Source organism: Rhipicephalus microplus, chromosome 9, assembly GCF_043290135.1.
Source record: "Rhipicephalus microplus isolate Deutch F79 chromosome 9, USDA_Rmic, whole genome shotgun sequence".
Classification (NCBI taxonomy): Eukaryota; Metazoa; Arthropoda; class Arachnida; order Ixodida; family Ixodidae; genus Rhipicephalus; species Rhipicephalus microplus.
The window spans coordinates 53,821,436-53,844,999 of record NC_134708.1 but is presented as its reverse complement, the minus strand read 5'-3'; the positions used below and the strand labels follow the sequence as shown (position 1 = coordinate 53,844,999).

The 23,564-nt window shown below is 45.2% G+C and overlaps 2 protein-coding genes across 2 annotated transcripts in view; one reads left to right on the top strand and one right to left on the bottom strand.

Annotated features, from left to right (window-relative positions):
* LOC142771803 (uncharacterized) overlaps positions 1-23,564 on the bottom strand; it is a 479,046-nt gene that overhangs the window by 408,797 nt on the left and 46,685 nt on the right. The gene's annotated exons all lie outside the window — the stretch shown is intronic.
* The window catches only part of CaMKI (Calcium/calmodulin-dependent protein kinase I), a 57,098-nt gene that overhangs the window by 27,661 nt on the left and 5,873 nt on the right, over positions 1-23,564 (top strand). Inside the window, exons 6-8 of the mRNA XM_037415904.2 lie at positions 277-352; positions 16,830-16,942; positions 21,165-21,243. Of these exons, the coding sequence (XP_037271801.1) occupies positions 277-352; positions 16,830-16,942; positions 21,165-21,243 (268 nt within the window). The remainder of the gene's footprint in view (positions 1-276; positions 353-16,829; positions 16,943-21,164; positions 21,244-23,564) is intronic.

Below are 23,564 nucleotides of genomic sequence, written 5' to 3'. Positions count from 1 at the left end.
TCACGCCCTTTTACCCACAAGTAGAACCTATGATCAACGAAATATGTGAATGATTTGGGTTTCACGCAGATCATGAACGGTGATGGCAACTGCAGAAAACCGTCAAGAATGTTTCTATAATTGCTATCGGCAGGAGATTATCTTGCAGTGACTGCAAATTACTCTCACCTTTGTGTGTCTTGTCTTATAGCAATATGATGTCCTGGCACACATACATTTTAGAAGATCTTTGTTTCGTGTAATCATTTGTCTGCTTCACTTGTTGTTCTTTTACAGCTCCAGAGGTTCTAGCTCAGAAACCTTACGGAAAAGCTGTCGATGTCTGGTCTATAGGAGTGATCGCCTATATTTTGTGAGTAGACAATACTGAGATGTGCACTTGATATGCACCCAAGTAACCACGGATATCCGTTAGGAATACGTCGGGACGTCCGTCTCGGATATTCCGGACATCCATCAGATATCCGCGGACGTACAATGTACGTCCAATGGACATACTGTGAATGTACAAAGGTAACAAATTTGTACGTTCGCTCGTCATCCGTTTCGGACAGCCGACACGGACATTAAAAGAACCATCAGGGGATATATTATACATATACACAGGTACATATATGTTCATAATAGATATGTATATTGATTTCTTATTCATTGTGCATAAATAATCTACCCCCTAATGGTCCTTTGAATGTCCATGCGGCCTGTCCGAGGCTGATGTTGAGTGAGCACAAATACCTAGCTATATATATATGTGTGTGTGTGTGTGGTAATATCGAGGGTCCTTGAGGTTTTGTGCACTCTCGCAATTGATGCTTGAACGTCTTTCACAAGAACCCTTTTGCTGCAGATTAAATATCAAAGCGCTAAAATTATTTCTGGTGCAATGCTAAATTAAAACAAGATTCATGGACACAAATAAGGTGACGACTAGGGATCCGGAGTGCCAATTACCAGCTGTTTATTGATGGTATAAGCTAGAAAAAACAATCATGCACAGCGACGTGAAAGAGTACAGCGAACTTTCATGCCACTGTGCATGCTTAGAAGCTTATTTGTTTTCAAGCTTTTACCATCGATAAAACAGAATAACATATGTTTGGCAAACTTAGGCATCAACTTGCCCAGGAACAAGTGCTAAAGCGTAAGAAGATTGGGCTCACACAAGGTCTCAGATGCAATAAAATGTTTATTATCATTAGGTCAAATCATGTACTCTAGTAATAATGAATAAATAAATTAAGCAAACACTAATTAAATCAAGTACGATGTTCAAGTTGAAGTGTGAACACAATGATGAGAATAGAAGCACAGCTCCACACAATTCTAGCAGTGAAGGTAATACAATGAAAGAAGTTAACTGTGATTATTTCATTTTGTAATATCAAAATTAAAACTTACAGGGTCATAAAGACACAAGCTTTGGTACAAACAAAAAATCTCAAGAACATTTAGCAAGAAATAAAAAAGGTTTAAGTTAAAAACTGACAAAATCCAGTATGATGCAAAACACCATTCCAATACAATACTGCAGAACAGGCGACAAATATTACTGTTGCAAAAATACAAAAACAAACATGAAATGGGAAATACCAAAAAATGTATAAGACAAATTCACATCGTGGAAAGCACAGGGCTCAATTCCATCACATGCTGAAAATGGATGACACAGTTTTATTGTTTATTAAGTACAATAAACATTAATCATACATAAAACTGTCATTCGCCCAGAAGCATTTTAGAGCTCTACATAGAACAATGCAATGGGACAATTAAGATACCCTTATGACATGGATATCTCTTAAACACTATGAACAGTCCTCACATAGACATCAGTTTTAATTCAAGCACAACCAATACACCTCTTTATCTTTGGAGAATGTGAATGTTTATTGCACAATAGTGGCTGTTTCGTTTCACTGCTAGCACAATATGGTGACCAAATAACTGTCATATTAAAGGGGTAGTGCCACCATTTTTTTTGAAGGACAGTTTACTCTGCCCTACAAATCTCCTGTGTATAGAGATAGCTCGGAGCAAGTGTGAAGTACAGCAAATGCCGAGATAGATTATTTTGGAATTAAAGCCAGAAGGGTGTCTTGAAGGGCCAGTTGATACACGATTTGCATGAGCGCATGACTCAAACTATGTACCTAAGAGACGACAAAAATTTATTGTCTTTCCTGTGCTGAGCAAAGCACCAGGAAATACCCTGCACAAGACAAAAAATTTCCGCCATCCCTTACGCACGCGGTGCGAGCCATGCACTCAAGATCGTTAGCAAAGCAGGCGTAAGGCTTTCTCGGCAGCCTATGCGAAAAAGTAAAGTAACCCCAAAGAGCATGCGTGCATAAAGAAGCACAGGACACAGTACGAGGAATGCATTAACAATGTATTACAACATTCCGTTGTCATGTGGCTACACCTATGCTGGACAGACCAGTCAATGTTTGAACAATCACCTGAATGAGCACCCGTTCAATCTCAAGACTTCAACAAGCAGCACCTTAGCAGCCCATTGTTCCTCGTGCAGCTGCACCCAGCTCTTCCATAATTGAAAGATGCTTTCACGATATCGTAACAAGATCGAGTGTGAAATCAACGAAGCCTTCCATATTAGGAAGAAAGGACACGTGTGTCAGTGAGCCTCCACTTGCCCTCCTCGAAAAAGAGAACATGTTTCTGAGCTGTTCACTTTGGACATTTTGACTCGTGAGAGATTCATCTTGCTTTTCATCTTTATGAGCAAGTGTTGTAGTCCTATTTGTTTTTGCAGCTCTATATTTTCCCGTGTAATAAACACACACACAGTTGTTCCTCAGTTCCATTGTTCCTCAGTGTTGTGCGGTCATTCTTTCTTCGTCCCAATTTAGTGCCATTTTTCCCTCAGTACTAGTAAAGCCAATTTTCCCAAGGTGCACCTCGCGACATCGACACTAGCTTGACGTCAGGCTACAGTACTAATTCTGGCGACATCATACAGGATACTCGCCTGGCCATGGGAACATCACAATTTCTTGCTCCAGCATGTGAAGAGCTCATATCGCGACTTGAGAGTACAGTAGGAACCAAGACTAGTTTTTAATAACATGTTGTAATTACTTTTTCAGGGAGCACTTACACTTATTTTCTAGGATCAGCAGGGCTTGGCTTAACATTTAACGCAACGGTGGTATAGTGTCTAAGGTACTCAGCTGCTGACCCGCAGGTCGCGAGATCAAATCCCGGCTGTGGCTGCTGCATTTCCGATGGAAGCGGAAATGTACGCCCGTGTGCTCAGATTTGGGGGCACGTTAATGAATCCCAGGTGGTCGAAATTTCCGGAGCCCTCCACTACGGCGTCTCTCATAATCATATGGTGGTTTCGGGATGTTAAAGCCCACATATTATTTAATGCAAGAAAACAACAAATTAAAACTTTCATGTAACAACCACTTAAAGGGGAACTCCGGCGTTTTTTCAATATTAACTGATTTCAATAAAACTTTAAACATGTGTTTTCATTGGTACCGTGATAATATGTGCCAAATTATGCACCCTACGTCATTCAGTTTCTTGGAAAACAACTTTTAAAATTAGTAGCCGATTCTGCAATCACACTAGTAAACGCAGGCCACCCTGTGCATGTGACGTAAGGGCCTACTCTTTTTGGAAAACCCTGCATTCCCCGGCAGACAGATGCAACGTGCGCTTTCTTCTACGAGGTGACAACGCTAGTACAGTTCAGTTTTGTCAGCTGTATACAACGTGTTCGTCATCGTTGATGTCGGTCTTACAATATTGAGCAACAAGAAAATCGATTCGGGGCATGTCAGATGCTTCACGCGCCGGCGGGTCGAAATCAAAAAGCGATGCTTCTGCGCTGAGATAGTAGCTGCAATCATTGCTGAACTTGTCACTAGTAAGTTCAGACGCTCTGGCACAGCTTGCTTCTGCGTCGATATCGCCAACTTGCTTTTCGCGCATCAGAAGAGGAATGTGAGCTATGTGTGCACCCTAGCAAGCCGTGGCGGGGTGTAGCCGATCTCGTGACGTCATCAGCGACGAATTCTCGAGACGTCATCTGATACCCACCATGAATGACAGAGCAGCTTCCCATTTTGGTCTTTGTTTTGACTTGTCGCTTATTGCTTAATTAAAAAACTGACGAGTACCTGGGCGAAATTAACCACCTTAGCCTTTGCAGGATTGTCAATACTATTTGAAAACAGCATTATCTCAGTATGGTCGAAAATGCACCGGAGTTCCCCTTTAAGAAAACAAAGCATCTCTTCATAGCAAAGCGGTGTGTCAAAAACTGTTGAAGGGTAATCTATCCTAAATGCAATCAATTCTTCTTTTAGTGCCCTCAAGACAGATGAAGCAGTGGAATAGTAACAAATTTTCCGTGCCAGGGTAACCTAGCAACCTTGCGTACATTTATTAATGGCCAACATTTAACACCAGAAAGCTGTGAAACCACAAAAACATCAATGGTGCCAGAAATAAATGGCTTCTCATACAAGTTTTCTTTTACTTTGAATTCACGGCCAATGATGCAGGGCACCTTTCGTTACATATGGTGCTAACAACACATTAAGGTGAGAGAATTGTCTGCGCTTTGCAGGCCCAAGGCGTTATGTCTAAAGGACTACTTAGCCAAGCATTATGCAGCTTTTTCGCAATCCCCAAACACAACAGGTGCATATAGTCCAGTGGTGCAGAGGTCACACAGTATATGGGCAGTGATGTTAATACTGATGCGCCCCGGTGATGGTCAGAGTCAATCTGACACCTGAAAGAATCATTCGTACGCAAAGTGGATGACGTAGTAGGGAAGCTGAGTCGACTGTTTCTGTATGTACCCTCAGCTGTGCACTTAGGACACCCAGAATAACCTGTATGTCCTTTAATCTGAAACACAAATGATCGTGCTGGGCATCCAAAACAAAACACTTCAAAGAAACATCAATTAGGTGCCCATGAAAAATCATTCCTTGGGAAAGAAGCTGTAGCAGGTCACTGACAAGTTTGTTGAGAAACTCATTGGCTGAAGCAGGCTTTCCTGGGCCTGTGAAAATTCCAACTACAAAGGGTGGTATTCTTCGACCTTCACGAATCATGCACTGTATGGGCCACAACTGCATGGTGGAGCGTTTGAAAATTGGCAGCCCGTCAATGTTAAAGCCAAGAGAAACATGACTGCCTTCATAACGTGCTTTTGACAAAGCATTCTCGAGGCTTTTCTGTAGCCCAAAGTGGCAGTAATGTCCCGGTACCATTGAACTGACAACAGGTGCACGCTGTGTATCTCTAGGCATGGCGAGAAGAGTATGAGCGTCGCTAGGCAGAGATGAAGAATCGAAAGTACTGACCTTGAGAATCTTTAGAAGAGCGGACAAAGCTGTATGAGTAACATTTTCTTTGATGACCCAACTGCGCAGTGACACAACAAAATCTTTGTGCTTTGACAATGCATCAGTGGAAGATGAACAAACAGGTACCTCCGGGACTCCGCTTACAGGAGAAGGCACATCGCTGAGTTGCATTGGCGAGCCTTCGGGTTCAGTGTGCGATGCTCCGGTGGACGAACAGGGTGAACATTTTGTGGGCGATGTGTCCATTGAGTCACTTTTTTTTTGTGACGCAAGGCGAACTGCCCTCAGGGGGCGCCGAGCTGCAGCAATCCGCCTGAGTAGCTGCTGATGTAGCCGCAGTGTTTTCGTCAGCCCCAAGCACGCAAATGCTCGCACACTCACTGGCACAGCATGTGTTACTGCATGCACGTAGTGTACCACACGCACTACTGCATTGTTCGAAGTTCCCGATTCCTTCAGACGTTGACGGCTGGCTGCCGGCTTGAAATCCGAAATCCCGAAATATTGCCTTTGTTTGCAATGACGCTTTCTTGCGCGTGTAAGACTTTTCCTTCGCTTTAGGCATGCTGGCACCTGCGACGGAAACACATTGTAGTACTCATACGAAGTTCTGAAGTCTTTGACTGTAATCTTAATAAATAAATAAATGTAGCTGTCTTACCTCCGTAGCTGGGGAAGAAAATACAATCGTATCTGCACTGGCACTACAAGCACGCCGCCATTATCTACAGGACTAACAGAACAAATCCAGTGGCTTGGCTTGACTGGGCGATGGCTCGCCAAACGAAACTTTTTTTTTCTCCACTGTTTGGATAGATCACCGTCAATATAAACAACGTCGTTAAAGTAGCTTTATAATATTTAACAATAAGGCGGTGTATTACAACCGTTTTTGATGATAATTATTATCAAATAACCTAAATTGGAAACGCCATTTTTGTGACATGATTCAGTTTTTGAGAGAGACATTTGCGACGCAGCAGCAGTGTCATCGCTAGCACCGTGTGTATCACCTTCCTCCGTGGTCTACCGCATGTAACTATTACATTTGTCGGGTTGCGCTCGCTCCGTGGCATTTATTTACCTAAAGTATTCTTACACGTGATTTGTAATAAACGTTCAGCAGTGAAAAGTTAGTCTATTCAGTGATAGATTGAGTGTATGGTTTCATTGTATATCTTTTGCTATAGTGGTCAACGGGATAAAAAAATTTAATTGATTTCATGGGACAATTATTTTTAAAACTGTTGGTCACTTTCGACTGACAAAAACTAGTAAGATAAGTGCACGATATACTACAAGCAATGCACAGTATACAACATAAATTATACGAGCACATATATTTTTAACCCTGACAAAAAGTGCACATGCCTTAAAAAACCCTGAACTAGATGCTATATTTTTTTACGTTTCAAAATAGGATTGATATGTGGGGTTAACGTCCCAAAACCACCATATGATTATGAGAGACGCCTACGTAGTGGTGGGTTCCGGAAATTTCTACCACCTGGGGTTCTTTAACGTGACCCAAATCTGACCACACGGGCCGACATTTCTGCCTCCATCGGAAATGCAGTCGCCGCCGCCGGGATTTGATCCCGCGACCTTTACGTTTCAACTAACCGTCGCATTCAGTTCAGAATGCCATGAAAATTAAAAAAACAATACCTCATCCTTGAAGGGCTTTCTGGTTTCCCCAGCGTGTGTGTTGGCCTGGGAATCGGCATGCGAGTCAGCTCATGCCATCCACGGAAACTGTCTGCTCACAGATACACACATTCGCCACTACTCCGGCCGCTATACAAGGAGATATGAGCTCTAGATCTGAAAGCAGATCACTTGTGGATCACCACACGCAATTAAGGCCCCACTATTATCACAAGATTTAGAAAATTTCTGATGACTGCGAGCATAGGATATGCTCATGCACTGCAGTACTCCAAAACTAATTTCAATTCTCATGTGTTCTTTGGGGCCCTTTGATGGATAGCCAGTGGACATTCGCAACTGGCTGTCCGACTGAAATCCTGTTCGGATATCCACCAGAAAGCCACCTAGTACATCCCGTCAATGGACCTTCCTTGTACGTCCAGCGAATGTCCGTGCTGTGTCCGCTCTGGATATCCAAATTTTTCGACCTTTGGATTCATAGCGGACAGCCGACGGATATCCGTGGTTACTTGGGCACCTGTTGTACAGTAAGGTCAAGCTATATTACTGATGGAAGTTGGTGTAAAATGAAAAGCCGCTCAATCCACTATGTTGTTGTGGTAGATTTCTGACGTTCAAAACCAGCTCAACAATTTTATGTCTCTAGAAATATTTCTTTCATTATTTGAGTGTGCAAAAGGTCAGCACATAGTCATTTTGTGATCCACTGACCCAGAAGAGGGTGTGTAAATACATACATGCTTTATGTGAACACCTGCCTCAAATTATAGCCACAAAGTGCTACAAGACTTTAATACCGCCTGAAAACAAATTATAAGAGTGAAGGTGCCCCTTGTTTAATTAAAACCAAATTCTGGGGTTTTACTTGCCAGAACCGTGATTTGGTGCATTGTAGGGAAACCCCAGGTTAATTTTTTATCACATAGTTTCGCAAAGCTCACTTAGATCTAAGTATGCATGCATTCTCAAATGCATGCAATTGTACAGTTAACATTTGATTTCCTGGACCCTCAATGGACCTTGAAAACGTCTGGAAAATAGGGCAGTCCAAAAAAACGAATGCAAGCAAAAACACAGTTTTTAATAGGTATTTTTCGCTGATGGAGAGCGTCACGGCAAGAGTAGAGAATTCTCATTGCAATTCAGCAAATGCATTGTTTAGGTGGCTCTCAAAAGAGCCGTCTTTATTAAAAAAAAACTAAAAGAAAGAAATATAAAAAAAAATTCCGATATGGCCAGCATAACCACATTTGTAAACACTTAAGCACGAAAGAAAAAAAATCTCTGATTTGAAGTGTGAACCATTATTAAGGCACTCTGAGATATTGCATTATCGAGAATTTGATAGACTAATTTCCATAACTTCCTTCACCTGTAAACGGCTCCAATAAAGGCTTTATATTACAAAATACAGTAGTCAGCATTTGTTTTTTGTACAAAGGTAAGTGAGTGCTAGAAATTTATCTCGTAATTTAAGCAACCGAATTATAACTCAGCAGCATTACGAGAGTAGTTGAGTGAACAGTTGTGCAACAGTAGTACGTAAATATGAAAAGGAATATTAAAGAAAATAAAATTAAAATTGTCTATCTACACTATTGAAGAGTTAGCAGATCACAAATATTTTTTGGCACCATGCTCAAGTACCAACATGCTCGCACATCATTGTAACAAAGTTGCATATCGCACAAAAGTAAGTTTGTTATATCCAAAAACTTGTTTTAATGGTATACTCCTAACACTATATTCATTGCAGGACCATTTCCTCCACTTCATTATATAACTGATATTTCACGATATCCGGGTTCGTGATATTGAGGTCCAAGTGTAGTTCTGGCAGACTTTATCGAGCTTTGGCGACATTCGAAGGCATTTGTTTGATGATAAAGGTACTGAAAGTTGGTTCAAGAGTAGCGTATGGCAACCCCACTACTGCGAAACGTGAAGAAGTGCATAGCATGGGCACCCGGTGGTTACCATTTATAAAGTTCCCACCGCCCCATTTACCGAACCGTCGGTGATGCCAGTGTTTGAGATTAGCGTGTAGCGTTTCCCCGGCATGAGTGCAATCTAGTTGGAGAGATATTGGCATGCGACGCACACGTTAGTTTTCGCTGTGCTTCGTCGACTTCCTGTTTGTACATGCAGTGGATGTACGTGTCTTCTGCAACGAGTTCATTCAGGTTGTTTGCCCCTTCAGACGTAGCGCCATTGAGCAACGCCACCTGAAGAAACTTTCCTTTGGTAGCATTGGGTAGAGAGCTGAGGAGAGCTAGAAATGCTGCAATCTGCGAGGCAATGGCACCCTCTCTTGCAGAGAGTCACAGTCAGCCACATGTTTTCGTAGTGTTTTTGGCAGTTGCAAGTTAATTATGGTGATTGCTTGGTTATTTTCAATAATTGCATTATTTTAAAGCTTGTTCGGTCATTTTAACCCAGCTTTGAGCATTGCTAGCCTTGATACGGCATGCGATGAGTGCTTCACTGTGAATGTGATTACTAATAGGTGCATGATACCTGATGTGGTGGTGACATCATTGATGAAGTCATTATAAAGGCTGAAGTATCAGCTATCTGTGATGTTACAATGACTTCATAACGTGACATCACATGTATGACACCATATCAGATTTAGTTTTTTGGTCGCTCTTTGGACCCACTTGTGTGGACGCGAATTACTATTCTATATATTCTTTATTTACGAGGAACACGAAGCGTATAGGACCTTGATGGACAGGCAAGATTTGTACTCGTCATGCAGCATACTTGTCCATCTCAACTCTCTCATGCAGAACACTCCATTTTTGGCGGGAAACAGTTTATTGAAAAAATGGTGAAACCTTCTGCAGAAAATGATATTTTTTGCAAGAAACCAAAACTTGGCAATTTTTGTTTCAAAGTCATAAGGTGGACATTTGAAGTGACCACCATGCAGTAAGCATGTACTGGCCACTTTCTGTGCAAGTACAAAGCTTCATTTCTATAGTCCTTAACGTTAGCTACTCATTCAACATGCTATCCTACACTATCAACATAGTAGAAACAGCATATACTGATATATATATATATATAAGTACATCTCGAATCTACCGTCTAGCGCACCTTGAGGATGACGGCAGCCGGAATAACGCAAATGTAACACGTCACATTGAAGTTCAAATGAATCAGCGTGTGATGTTATTGGGGCAGGACCGCTCCAGAAAGAATCAGACAGCACGCCAGTGCACAAACACACGTCCAACTTCTATTGTACCCTTCACACATGGACAACCCACACATTACGAAATTCCTAACACAAAAACACGCGGCTAAACTAAATGAATATGTAGAACGTTCGGCCTACAGTTCAGGTCGTCGGGGTAGTAGCCTGGGCCGTCGTTGATGCCCCGTCGGCAACATTCAGTGGCGAAGTCGACGTTGGGCGGCGTCGTCACCTGCAGTGACGAAGTCGGGAGACGCAGGTTCGCCGCGTCGAACCCCAGTGGCTCAGCGCCCCTGTCGACGAACTGGAGCCGACGACTCACGTGTTCCGGCGGCAGGGAGTTGTGCCCTTGAGCACCTGTAGTCCGCCTCGGAAAACCACGCCAGCCCTCCTGGAACAGCGGCGCAAGGGCAGGTTCAGGCACCCGGCGCCAGCTCTCCACGACCAGCGGGACAAGGACAGGTTCAGGAACCTGGCGCCAGCTCTCCTAGACCGGTCGTCTAGCGGAGGCTGAGCTGTCCACTCGGCTAGTACGAGTGTCGCGACGTGGCCTGGGTCGTACCTATGGGCCAGACGCCCAACGAGGTAGTCCTGCCTCGAACGACGTACCTCTCGCACTTCCGAAGGCCCGGGTCACGCACGCTCGAGCCCGCGCCTCACGAGCTGTCGTCTTCCTCGTAGGCACCGCCCGGCACATACACGCACACATCACATCCTCTTCGCCACCGCACGGCACACTATTGTCGTTTTTTTTTTTTTTTTTTTTTTTAAGTTTCTGTTTCGCGCCCGCGCAGCACATATTATGACATCACCCCCTTTTCCGAGAAAGTTGTTTGCAACTATTCTACTACAAGGGCGCGGGGCGAACGAATGGTCACTGCACTGCACGGTCACTGCACGGTCCCTGCACTGCACTGCATTGTCTTAGGGGTCGCATGTACATAGTAGCAGAATGTTCACAGAAGGCTGCTTACAGTTCGGTTGGAAAACTACCGTACAAATAGGGTTGCTATGTCGCAACTAGGAGTCAACTATTCACGACTGAGGCCTAGTAGTATTAAGAACCACGTTGCTACCTAAACGGCCGTTATGCGCGACTCAAGTAGTCGGCTCCAACATTGTCACAACCTTTGATGTAATGAACTGTGAATGAGTACTCCTGCATAAGGAGACTCCACCTCAACACTCTGTTGTTCACGTGTTTGGCGGAATTTAAATACTGTAATGGTTGGTGGTCTGACTGAGACCGCTCAATAATACCGAGTTTCAGCATCTCTTGCACTTCCTTTTCTACTCTTTCTTGCAAGGCAAGGGGGATGGGGTACTGCGGAACATGCACAGGCTTATTGGAGGTCAGACGTAGCGAACACTCCACGAGTGCTGTTTTCCCTGGTAAGTCAGAAAAAATGTCCGCATACTCTTGAAAAAGTGCTTGCACATTCTGAACTTGTTCAGCAGTGAGGTGTGGTGATAGCTTGACATCCGTGCTGAACTGCGTGCGATACAAGCTCAATATGGGCATTTGTTTGACTTCGTCTTCTTCTTCGGGGAGATTTTCGTGGAGCTCTGCAACAACTGACACCTGTTGTGGTTCCGTCACTTCGCGCTCTTCGTATTTTTTGAGCATGTTGATATGGAAAATCTTGTTTTTCCCAAACACATCGATGACGTAGTCGACATCATTTTTCCGTTCGATGACTTGGAACGGCCCTTTCCACTGCATTAACAGCTTGTTGGAGTCAGTCGGGAGCAGAATTAAAACCTTGTTGCCTGGGCATAATTTTCTAGGGCGACTTTTCCTGTCATAATAGGTTTTCTGCTTCACACGAGCCTTCTCCAGCTGTTCATGGGCTATCTTGCAAGTCTCCTCTAGGCGATTGCGCAAATCAAAGACGTAGGTGTAAGTCGTCCGCGTTTCTGCGTCTAGCCCCTCATTTGTCCACAGTTCTCTCAGCACGGTTAGCGGTCCTCGGACGTGGCGGCCGTAAATGAGCTGAAACGGAGAGAACCCGAGGCTTGTCTGTGGAACTTCCCTATATGCAAAGAGTAGCGGAGCTAGGTACCTGTCCCAAGATCGAGGTCTCTCTTGGCACATTCTCTTTAGCATTGTCTTCAGGGTGCCATTAAATTTCTCCACGAGACCGTTCGCCATCGCATGATATGGGGTTGTCTTTAGCATCTTCACGGAGAGAAGCCTGCTAACCTCGTTCATTAATTCTGAGGTAAAACTTGCCCCTTGGTCGGTGACGATTTCCTTTGGCAAGCCGATGCGGGAAAACATCTCGATGAGTGCTTCCGCAATGTGAACTGCATCGATTGCGGGCAATGCTACAGCGTCAGGGTAGCGAGTCGCAAAATCGATAAGTGTCAGAACATATCGGTTCCCACGGTCCGATCTTGGTGAAAATGGTTCGATTAAATCAACCGCGACCCTTTCAAAAGGTGTCCGGATAAGAGGCATGTTGCCTAGTGGTGCGACTCCAACTTTTCCTTTAGGGGTAGTTCTCTGGCACTTGTCGCAAGACTTGACAAAGCGCTTTACGTCTCCGTTCAGGTCAGGCCAATAAAATTCTTCTAGGACACGATCAGTAGTTCTTTTGATGCCTTGGTGTCCCGCCATGATACTGCCATGAGCAATGTCCAGTATGCCTACCCGGAACGCTTTCGGAGTGACCAGCTGTTTAAACGTCCTGCCAGTGGCAAGGCGGTAGCGTCGATAAAGCAATCCTTTATCTTCGATGAAATCGTAACAGTGGCCCTTTCCCGATTTGAACTCTTTATTCACTTTAGCAAAGACAGCTTTGAGTGTCGGGTCATTTCGCTGTTCCTCGGCGAGTTGGGCTCTGGTAACGTCAGGTAAGAGCGTTGTTGACACGTACAAGGGCCTGATATTTTCTTGACCTTGTTGATTGGCTTTGGTTTTTGCCACGCTTGAAGAAGCAGATCTTGAGGTGACAGGTGACTTGGTCGGGTGTGCTTGCGCAGGTAACTCATCCACCTGGGTATGAGTCGCCTGCTTCCAGTCAGAATCTGGATCGTATGGTCCTCTGACGCCTGGAAGATTTCCCAGCACAAGGTCATAGAGGGGTTGATCCATACAAGCCACTTTCAGCATCCCTGTGAAGTACGGCGTGTTGACTTGTACAATAGCTTCCGGGAGATGGCTAGTTGACCTGTCTAGGAGAACGACACTGATTTTCTTGCCTGTCAGGCACACATCAGGAACGAGCTCCCGTCGGACGATTGCCGTGTTGCATCCAGTATCGCGTAAGACTCGAACCTCTCTTCCTAGCAGCAGACCTTCGACCACTGGCATCCCGTCGGCCAGGAAACGTATTGTACCCTGCACGTTCTTGTCGTCGTGGTGACTTGAGCAAGGAATCTTCCCTCCTGGACGCTTGGCTGTTTTTCTAGCACCAGCCCGTGGTGACTTGAGCAAGGAATCTTCCCTCCTGGACGCTTGGCTGTTTTTCTAGCACCAGCCCGGGCAGAGTCAGGTTCGCTAAATGCGCACGAAGAACTCGGTTTGTTGTTCCCATGCTGGTTTCGGCAAGTTTCTGTGACATGTCCCGTTTTACCGCACAACTTGCATTTCAGCATCTGCTTAGGTGGATTGCGGCAGTCAGGAGCCAAATGTCCGAAACGATGACACAGGATACACTTGAGTTGCGGTTTCCGCGACGCTTCGGTAGGCTTTCCACTGGATTCTTTCGCGGGGTCAGGACCTTTTCCTATATTAGTCAAATTCTGCGCCTCCAGGAAGCGATCCGTCAAATTAGCGAGTTCATCTAGTGACTTGCACTCTCGCTCTTTTAAGAAAACAACCAGCTTTGGATGGCAACAACGCAAAAATTGCTCAGAGATTACGTGATCCCTTAGACCTTCATAGGTTTGGGATACGTTTGCCATGTCTATCCAATGGTCGAAATAACTGGTAATTCTTGCTGCTAACTGTCGTCCAGTTTCACCATCTGCTGCTCGTGCTTTCCGAAACTTATCTTGGTAGCCTTGAGCCGTAAACTGAAATCTCTGCAGTAGAGCTTTCTTTACTTTTTGGTAGTCCAGCGAATCAGCGGCAGTCATTCGGCCTATCACGGTTAACGCGTCCCCCGTTAGGCACAGGCTAACAGCGAGACCCCATTTTTCTTGCGGCCAATCCTGTCCTGTGGCTACGCGCTCGAATCGCTGCAGATACGCGTGCAGATCATCGCGTTTCTCGTCAAATACAGGCAGTAACTTCTGCGGATTGAGGGGTGAGGAGGTGCTGGGCGCAGTCAAAGCGTCATTAGCTGCTACAGGCATATTCTGAGCTCCTTCCTGAAGCTTTAGCTTAAGCTGCAGAATTTCACGCTGCCTCTCGTCAGCTTCTTTGGCTGCCTCTCGCTCTGCAGCTCTCTCATCCCTTAGCTTAGCCTGTTGGGCCTCAATCCACTTGTTTAGCTCTGCACCCGAGAACCCTAGTTGGAGCCCTATAGCGGCGAGTTTTTCCAAGTCCATGGTGCAGTCTGAACGTGTGTCTGCCTCGAGCGAAACTGTCTTCTTTCCCTGGTTTAACGAGCGGATCCTGGCAGGCAGTCGCCAGTTTGTGATGTTATTGGGGCAGGACCGCTCCAGAAAGAATCAGACAGCACGCCAGTGCACAAACACACGTCCAACTTCTATTGTACCCTTCACACATGGACAACCCACACATTACGAAATTCCTAACACAAAAACACGCGGCTAAACTAAATGAATAAGTAGAACGTTCGGCCTACAGTTCAGGTCGTCGGGGTAGTAGCCTGGGCCGTCGTTGATGCCCCGTCGGCAACATTCAGTGGCGAAGTCGACGTTGGGCGGCGTCGTCACCTGCAGTGACGAAGTCGGGAGACGCAGGTTCGCCGCGTCGAACCCCAGTGGCTCAGCGCCCCTGTCGACGAACTGGAGCCGACGACTCACGTGTTCCGGCGGCAGGGAGTTGTGCCCTTGAGCACCTGTAGTCCGCCTCGGAAACCCACGCCAGCCCTCCTGGAACAGCGGCGCAAGGGCAGGTTCAGGCACCCGGCGCCAGCTCTCCACGACCAGCGGGACAAGGACAGGTTCAGGAACCTGGCGCCAGCTCTCCTAGACCGGTCGTCTAGCGGAGGCTGAGCTGTCCACTCGGCTAGTACGAGTGTCGCGACGTGGCCTGGGTCGTACCTATGGGCCAGACGCCCAACGATCCTGCCTCGAACGACGTACCTCTCGCACTTCCGAAGGCCCGGGTCACCCACGCTCGAGCCCGCGCCTCACGAGCTGTCGTCTTCCTCGTAGGCACCGCCCGGCACATACACGCACACATCACATCCTCTTCGCCACCGCACGGCACACTATTGTCGTTTTTTTTTTTTTTTTTTAGTTTCTGTTTCGCGCCCGCGCAGCACATATTATGACACAGCGTCATCTCTATCAGATTCCCGAATTAAAATACGTGCCATTCAAAATCCGACACTGGGGATGATTTAGACTTCAACCAAAAGTTTTGAAGAAACCCGACGTTTCGAAACCGACTTGGTTCCTTCTTCAGGGGTGACTGCGGAGGCTACGTAGCAGCGGCATCTTCAAAGCACTCGCGGGGTGGATAATGACCCCTCTCTCTCTCTCTCTCTCGTTTTGCCGCGGAGCGCAGTCTGTGTGTATACACTGGGGGAAGGGTTCTGAAGAGCGGTTGATGTTATGGGCTGTCCTTTGTATGTGACACGACTCGAGTAACAACCTTCTCCTCCAGTTCGGCTCGCTTTCAAAGATGGCTGTCGCTTCGAAATTTATCTGGTGATCCAACGTCTCAGCACGTTCGGCAACTGCGCTGCGCTCTTTGTAGAACTTCCGCACATCGTTGGCGTGTCGCTTCAGTCGTTCCGGTAGGTTTTTCGTCTCATCGATATACGACGAAGGGCACTCGGTGCACCGAATTTTGTAAACGATACCGGGGGACCTGTCCATTGTTGGCCGGTCTTTCGGGCGAGGGAGGAGGAGGCCCAGTGTACACGAAGGCACGTGCACGATGCAAACCCCTTCCTTCTTGAAGATCTGCCCGAACATCTCGCTGGTTCCCTGAACGTATGGAACCTGCACGCGTTTCGGTGGGCTGCCAATTAAGGTTGATTGGGGTTTTCGTATTATCTGTTGCTCTGCGCAGCGGGTGGCGGCTCGAATGAAGTTTTCTGAGTATCCGTTTTTTCTGAAGTTGTCAATTACGCGGGCCTTGTCTTTCTTTCGCTCTGTCTCATTAGAGCATAAGTTCCTAGCTCTCTCGAGTAGCGTGGCCACAACTAAGGCGTTGTGGCAGGCGAGGTGGGAAAAATCGAATTGAAGATAGCAGCTAGTGTGCGTTGGCTTCCTATGAACTAAACCATCTCCCAGTTTCATACCCAACCAGACAGACTTCTGTCGAATGTTTACATTCAAAATCCGACATGCAGGGCTCAAGAGGAAAAAATGAAGAATAGGTGGTTATCTGGGGGTGACCACCGCGCTGAAAAGAGTTAACCTGTTTTCTAATGCCACACACCCTCTTGATCAGAAACAGTGGCAGTGAGAGCGCTTGTTATGTTTTCTTGTTCTAATTTCTTGTTGCATTGCAGGCTTTGTGGCTACCCGCCGTTCTACGATGAAAGTGACGCCAACTTGTTTGCTCAGATATTGAAAGGAGAGTTTGAGTTTGATTCTCCTTACTGGGACGAAATCTCAGACTCAGGTAAGCAGCTACTTTGGCACAACCTAGAGCACTTGTGTAATGAATGAAATATGCAAGTTAAACAGAAGCAGAGTGGCATGTTGAATGTGGTATTCATGCAGCAATTACTAACACGAATAATGATGCATTCAGAGTAGAACACGGATAAAGTTCAGGCAGATGCAGCTGTTAGCTGTTGAAAAGACTTGTTATGTAGTTGCAGTAAATGCAAAGGGAGTGAGCATGAACCGGAAAGAAAATGCTGAGGTTTGGCTTTTGCGCTGCCTCCGTTTCCGACGTACAGACATCAGCTCGCTGATACTATAGTGAAAGCCAAAGAGAATGAAATTCTCGCTCTTAACAAAATGTTTTCGTATCCCTAGTGAATGGCGGCAAGATTCAGTGCATATATAAGAAATGCATGTGTGAGATTTGCATGCGTGAGATTTGCATGTGTGAGATAATAAGAGAATCACCTTCAATAATAGTGTATAAAGGACAAATATGAATCCGTAATTGACTGTGTTTCACATTGTTGTATTGTCTGTGAAAACGTTTCCAGGCTGAATATCATATTATATTTTTAGTTATGGTACCTATGCCACTTTAGATTACTCATGTTACTCATGAAGAAAAGAAGTAGAAATTTAAGGGCTTGTTTTCTTTGTTAGACGCACTTTAACTCAAACGTAACAGACAACGATGGCAAGGAAAGTACAGTGGGCTTTCAATAAACAAAACCCAAAGGGACTGGGATAATGTGTTTCATTTAACAGGTTGCCTTCAATATGATTTAACGAGAGATGTACAGGTGCACAGAATACAAGTACAAAACCAATCTTGTCAAAACTCCGTGTTTTGTTTAAGCAGCAGTTTCATTTAAATGATGTTCGTGTACCGAGAGTCTACTGCATAGGGGATGTTATCAGATGTAATAAGTAGTGTAAGTGTGAAGATAAGAAAAATGGACAAAAACTTGCCACCGGCAAGTTATCTCAATTGATATGTGCCATTTAACGTTTCAAAACCACCATATGATTATGAGAGACGCTGTAATGGAGAGCTCCCGAAATTTCGACCACCTGCGGTTCTTTAACGTGCACCCAAATCTCGGCACACGGGCCTGCAACCTTTTCACCTCCTTTGAAAATGCAGCCGCCACAGCCGTAATTCGATCTTGGGACCTGTGGGTCATCAGCCGGCAACTTATCTCTCTTCTCATTTGCATTACAATTACTTTAATGAGACCCTTTATACTTTTCTTGGCGTCATGGCTGCTAGTTCACATTAATATTTAATGTTGCCCATGTTCTTCATATTCTTGCATACTTCTGCTATTCCTGCAGATTGGCTAGTATGTTTCATTTCACTATTCAGCACGATGGTCATGTGTGCTTATGCTGCTCCTTTACAGCAACGTTGCTTTGCCGAGCACTGATTGTACAGGGTCCAGGGTCTTAGGTTCATTTTAAGGCCTTATCCTAGCTCCTTTTTATTTTCTGTTAGAAAACTAGCAAATCTGTAAATAAAAAAAAATGTACCTCTGTGAAGCTAGCAGTCCAAGTGGTTCTCAGTTATGTTTTCGCTGTACACACTGCATATCACCACAGCATGCTTGCGCTTAAAGAAGAAAGTAGCGAGCTGAAAACCAGCCATCTCGTGTGCCAAAAATGCATCATATTCACCATTTTGTTTTCTCATGACTGCTCAGATCAAACGGTCATCACCACTAACATGTATACTCACCTAAAATGACACCCTCAGTACGATTCACAGTGCATGTTCTGAATAGAATATATTTCAGGGATAGCAGACTCTAAGTGCACTACGGCTCGTGCATAACAACTTTGGACAAGACATTGAGGTCGATTGAACTGAGAATGTGTTCTGTAACACATTTGTTGAGGATCCTCCAGGTGGAATTTGTGAAAAAGCAGCTTGAATCTGCCCTCACACCTATCACCATACAACATATAAGACAGAGAAATACATTTATTTTATCTCCATTGAAAGCCACGTAAACATGCAAAAACCTAACGTTTTGGAACCGGTTTGGGTCATCCCCGGAGGGGACGGTGGCACCGTTGCAGCAATGTCTTGTAGACACTCGTGCTGTGCTAAATGACCCCACGCTTTGCCGCGGAGTGTATTCTGTGCGCATGCTTTAAAAGAAGGGCGAGGGGGGGGGGCTCTGAGGGAACGATTGAGGTTTCGAGTGATTGGCTGATTATGTCACAACTCGAGCAGCGATTTCCTCCAGCTGCTCTCAGTTTTCAGAATGGTCGTTTTGTTGAAATTTATTTTGTGGTCAAACATCTTGGAGTGTTCTACAGTAGTTCTGCGCTCTTTGCTCAGCTTCCGGATGTTGCGAATGTCATTCAGATATATATCCCGAGTCATTAAGCAGGTTAGTTTTTGTCCTATCAATGTACGATGAGGGGTACCTTGATGAGGGCCCCTCTCACTCGGGAGACCTGAACTCAAGCCTGCAACTCCAGCCACTTCGTGCAGCTAGCATCAGAGGTGAGCATCGCAAAGATGAGAGCCTCGTCTCATTCAACGTCTTATATTTGTGCACTTACGTACCAGTAATCTCAGCGGTATCCGCTGTCCGTGCTGTTTTTTAGGGTGACGCAAGCTTGAGAGATAGCTCTTCCTTCACCGTTGACATTCTCTGCCACTTACTGGAACTCGGCCTGTCTAGCGCGTACTTTTCCCATGAAGGAACGATTTTTGAGCTAAGCAGTGCAACCGCAATGGCAGCCTCCATCTCTGTCACAGTGGCAAACCTGATCATAAAGAATATAGAAGGGAAAGCACTTAGTTTCTTCTCGCCGCAACCCAAGCTTTTTCTTTGGAACATGGAAGATTCTTTTTGTGTCGTGAAGACTTCTGAAATTGAGAACTTCAGATGGCACTTGCCCGAAATTCCCTTCGCCGAGTGGTACAGTTCCCGGCCAAGTGTAAACTCGACCGCACCCTTGTCTCTGTCAACGCCCAGGTGGCAAGAAAAGGCAATTTCTTGGAGTTCTTCATTCACAGGAAGCCGATGCACTCTGGCCATTACCTTGAATATGATGCCTCTCATCCCGCCAGCCACATGGCATTGTTTGTGACCACTTTACTTCGCAGAGCCAAAAACATGTGGTCCACTGACACGGAGTGCAGGAAAAGAGAAGCTCGCTTAGTTGGGGACCTCTGAAGAAATGCATATTCAAAAAACTTCAATCTGTCATCCACAGTACAGAGAAAAAGTAGTTACACGACCCCCAATCGGCATTGATTGACAGCTCAACGTAACACGTACTAGTTCCATATGTGCAAGGAGCCAGCGAGTCATTAGCACGGATTTTTATAAAAGAAGGGGTGCACATCACGCACATGCCTTCATGCATGCTGGGCTGTCACCTTCCCCTCCCCATAGACCGGCCAGCAATTGACAGTGATGCCTGGCATTGTAAACAAAATTTTATGCACTGAGTGACCCTCGTTTTACATTGGCGATACAAAATACCTAGCCGAATGATTCAGGAAATATGTCAGCGACGTCTGAACAAAGGGTGCAGCACCTTCGCCAACATTCAGAGGCTTTTGACCACAAAATAAACTTCCACAAAACAGCACTTCTAGAAAGTGAGACCAACCAGAGGGGGAAAACTACTACTACAGTCGTGGCATATTCAGCGAACCACTTGAAACCTCAATTGTTCCCTCGCAACCCTACCCCCGCTGTATGCGCACAGAATATGCTCTGCAGCAAAGCCCAAGGTCAGTGGCTGTCATGCCTACCAGGCGCCGCTGCAACGTCCGCACAATCCGCTCTGAGGAAGGAACCAAGCCAGTTCCGAAACATCAGGTTTTTAGATGTTTACTAGACTTCAGATGGAGATGAAATAGGTTCTTCTCAGCTCACTTACCAAACCATACAGACTACTGCTTAATGTTCACCTTCAACATATAAGGGACTCATTTTTCAGTCTACATATGTATTTACTATGTAGCAAAACAAATGTAAAACACATAAAGAACACCACATTTCATGCAATATTAGTGCCCTGTCTTTCGTCCACTTCACTGTCCTGTCTTAAGTTGCACAGTTGCTAAATGTGCAGCAGATGGTACTCTGTAGCCCAGTGCGCGCTAATGTTGTTGTGTGTAGCAAAAAAAGAAAGCAGAAAGCAACCGACAGCAATTTGTTCATTGCCACTGTTGCCATGGGTATGTGCCGTTTTCTGTTCTGCAGCGAAGGACTTCATCAGGCATCTAATTTGCGTGGATGTGGAGCGGAGATACACCTGCAGACAGGCACTTGCGCACCCTTGGTGAGTCGCTGTCCTTAACAGACATGGGCTCTAGGGGCGTGCGAATATTTTAACTTCCAAATAAGTTTACAATAGCGTTTGCTATTCAATTCAATTCATACTGGAATTTGACCCTTTCAGAGTGTTCAAACTTCCCTAAGGAAATACAGTCAATGTCATATTGACAGTGGCCCCTTCAAATTTTTTTAATGATGTTTCACCCCGTTACATTCTCGCATTGCGTCAAAGCTGCCTTTGAAACTCTGCTGTGGTCGTGAATATATCTACTCAAAAAGACGCTGGTTTCCACATGGAGATGCACTGCGCCATTGCTGTGGCCCCTTTATATCTTTAACATACTTCACCGAATGATAGTCTGGTGTTGCGCGAAAGCTATCTTTAGAGCTTCGCTACGGCTTTAAACGAAACGACTCATGAAAGTGCTAGTTTAGACCTATGCGGATAAAGTGGGGGCTTTAAAATTAATATTGTTTCGGACCAAAAATTCACAAGAAGAAATCAAACATATTTTCAGCATTTATATTTCAGATGTTTTATACAGTTAAATATTCAGGGCAGATTCATAGCTTTGAATTTCAGGATAGCAGGCCCTTGTCAGCAAAATCAGATGGGCCCACGCAGAAGTTGAAGAGGGGAAAGGTGGAGGAAATAGCACATTTTCTTTTAGTGTGTAAAGTGTTGCACATTGGTTGCACCAAATCACGTAAATAAATACAATTCAGTCTCTGCGCTGCCTCGTCCTTGGTGAAACAACTAGGGAATGCAATTCTCTAGCATTTCATCAATTTGGTCAAAAGAAATGCTTTCATGTTCCTTTCTCATGAAACTGTGCCTAGGGGACCTCTGCAGTGTTATCTTCTGTTATTTCAATTCCAAGTATTTGATAATTATTAAACAAATATTTAGGAACAACTACTAAAAACTATTAGATTCGATTTACACTCAAGCTTTATTATTTGATTGTGCTTAGCACTCCAGATTTTGCTATTTGCACAGCTCTACTACGGCGAGAATCTGAGCACTTTCTTGAGGAAAGAAAAAGGCGGAGGAATGTTAAATGAATTAACATTCTAAACGTAGCACCAACATGGCACTCGATGACAGAAATATTACAAGAGAGGAATAACTATTTGGTTGTTGCAAGAGAGAGGCATTGTAGTTGTATTTAGACATCCAGGGATTGTAAAAGAAGCAGGACGGGAGCCAGGACCTTTTTTCTGAGGGGGTGGGGGCACCAATAGCGTTCTTTCATGAGAGGCAGGGAGGCGCAGAACTTATGCGGTGTCTTGACTATGCTTGCTTTTTGGGCGGGGCAAAAGGGGGCAGGCGTAAATTTTGAGGGGGTTTCCAGCTCCTGCTGGCAAGAAGTAATGAAAAAAGTTTCGGAAGAGTAGATTCAATAAAGGTGCCTCAGAAGACCAGTGCCTCAAAAGACTTCAAGGTAGATCCCTTGAGTGTTGATGCAATTTTGCCAATGGCTTTTGAAGGACTAGAAGGCTTCCCGGTTAGGTAGATTCCAGAAGGTCCTTAAGGGCACACGCATAAACTTTTTTCACAGCTTCTAAGGTATCATGGTGCTGACCCTTGAGGGTTTGATGATTGATATGTGGGGTTTAATGTCCCGAAGCCACCATATGATTATGAGAGACGCCATAGTGGAGGACTCCGGAAATTTCGGCCAGCTGGGGATCTTTAACGTGCACCCAAATCCGAGCAAAGGGGCCTATAGCATTTTTGCCTCCATGACCCTTGAGGGAAAATTTCACTTTTGGGAGTAGGAAATAGTCTGCTGGTGCCAAGGCAGGGTTGTGAGAGGGATGGGTAATCAACTTGATGATTTTTATGGTCAAGTTTCGTTGGGTCACTGCAAAATTTGGATGTCGTACCACTGTTCAATCGTTTATTGCATTCTGTACTTGCACTGACTCACTCGGGAGGGGTCCGCTACAAACACAATCTAGCCTAAACGAACTTTCACAAGTGATGGGTCCTAACGTGTTTTGAAAGTCACAACTCCCACTACATCACGTGTGTGGTGTTGGCGCACTGCGAGTTACAAGTTGTTCTTAATAAAGTGGGACCTTGATTGTACGACTTTCACGGGACCACACACAACCGTCATATAATCCGGGCGTCATACAATAGAAAAACTAACCCCCGTATTCTAGAACGTCCCTTCACTCAACGCTTCACCTTCACTTGAGAAAGCCGATGGGAGCGCCTTCTCTAGGCACGGCAAGTCACTGCATATCAGCGATAATCTGCTGCGATTCTTGAGTAGCCCAGCGTTATCTTCAGCCGAGTGGTGGCGCAGTGTTCAA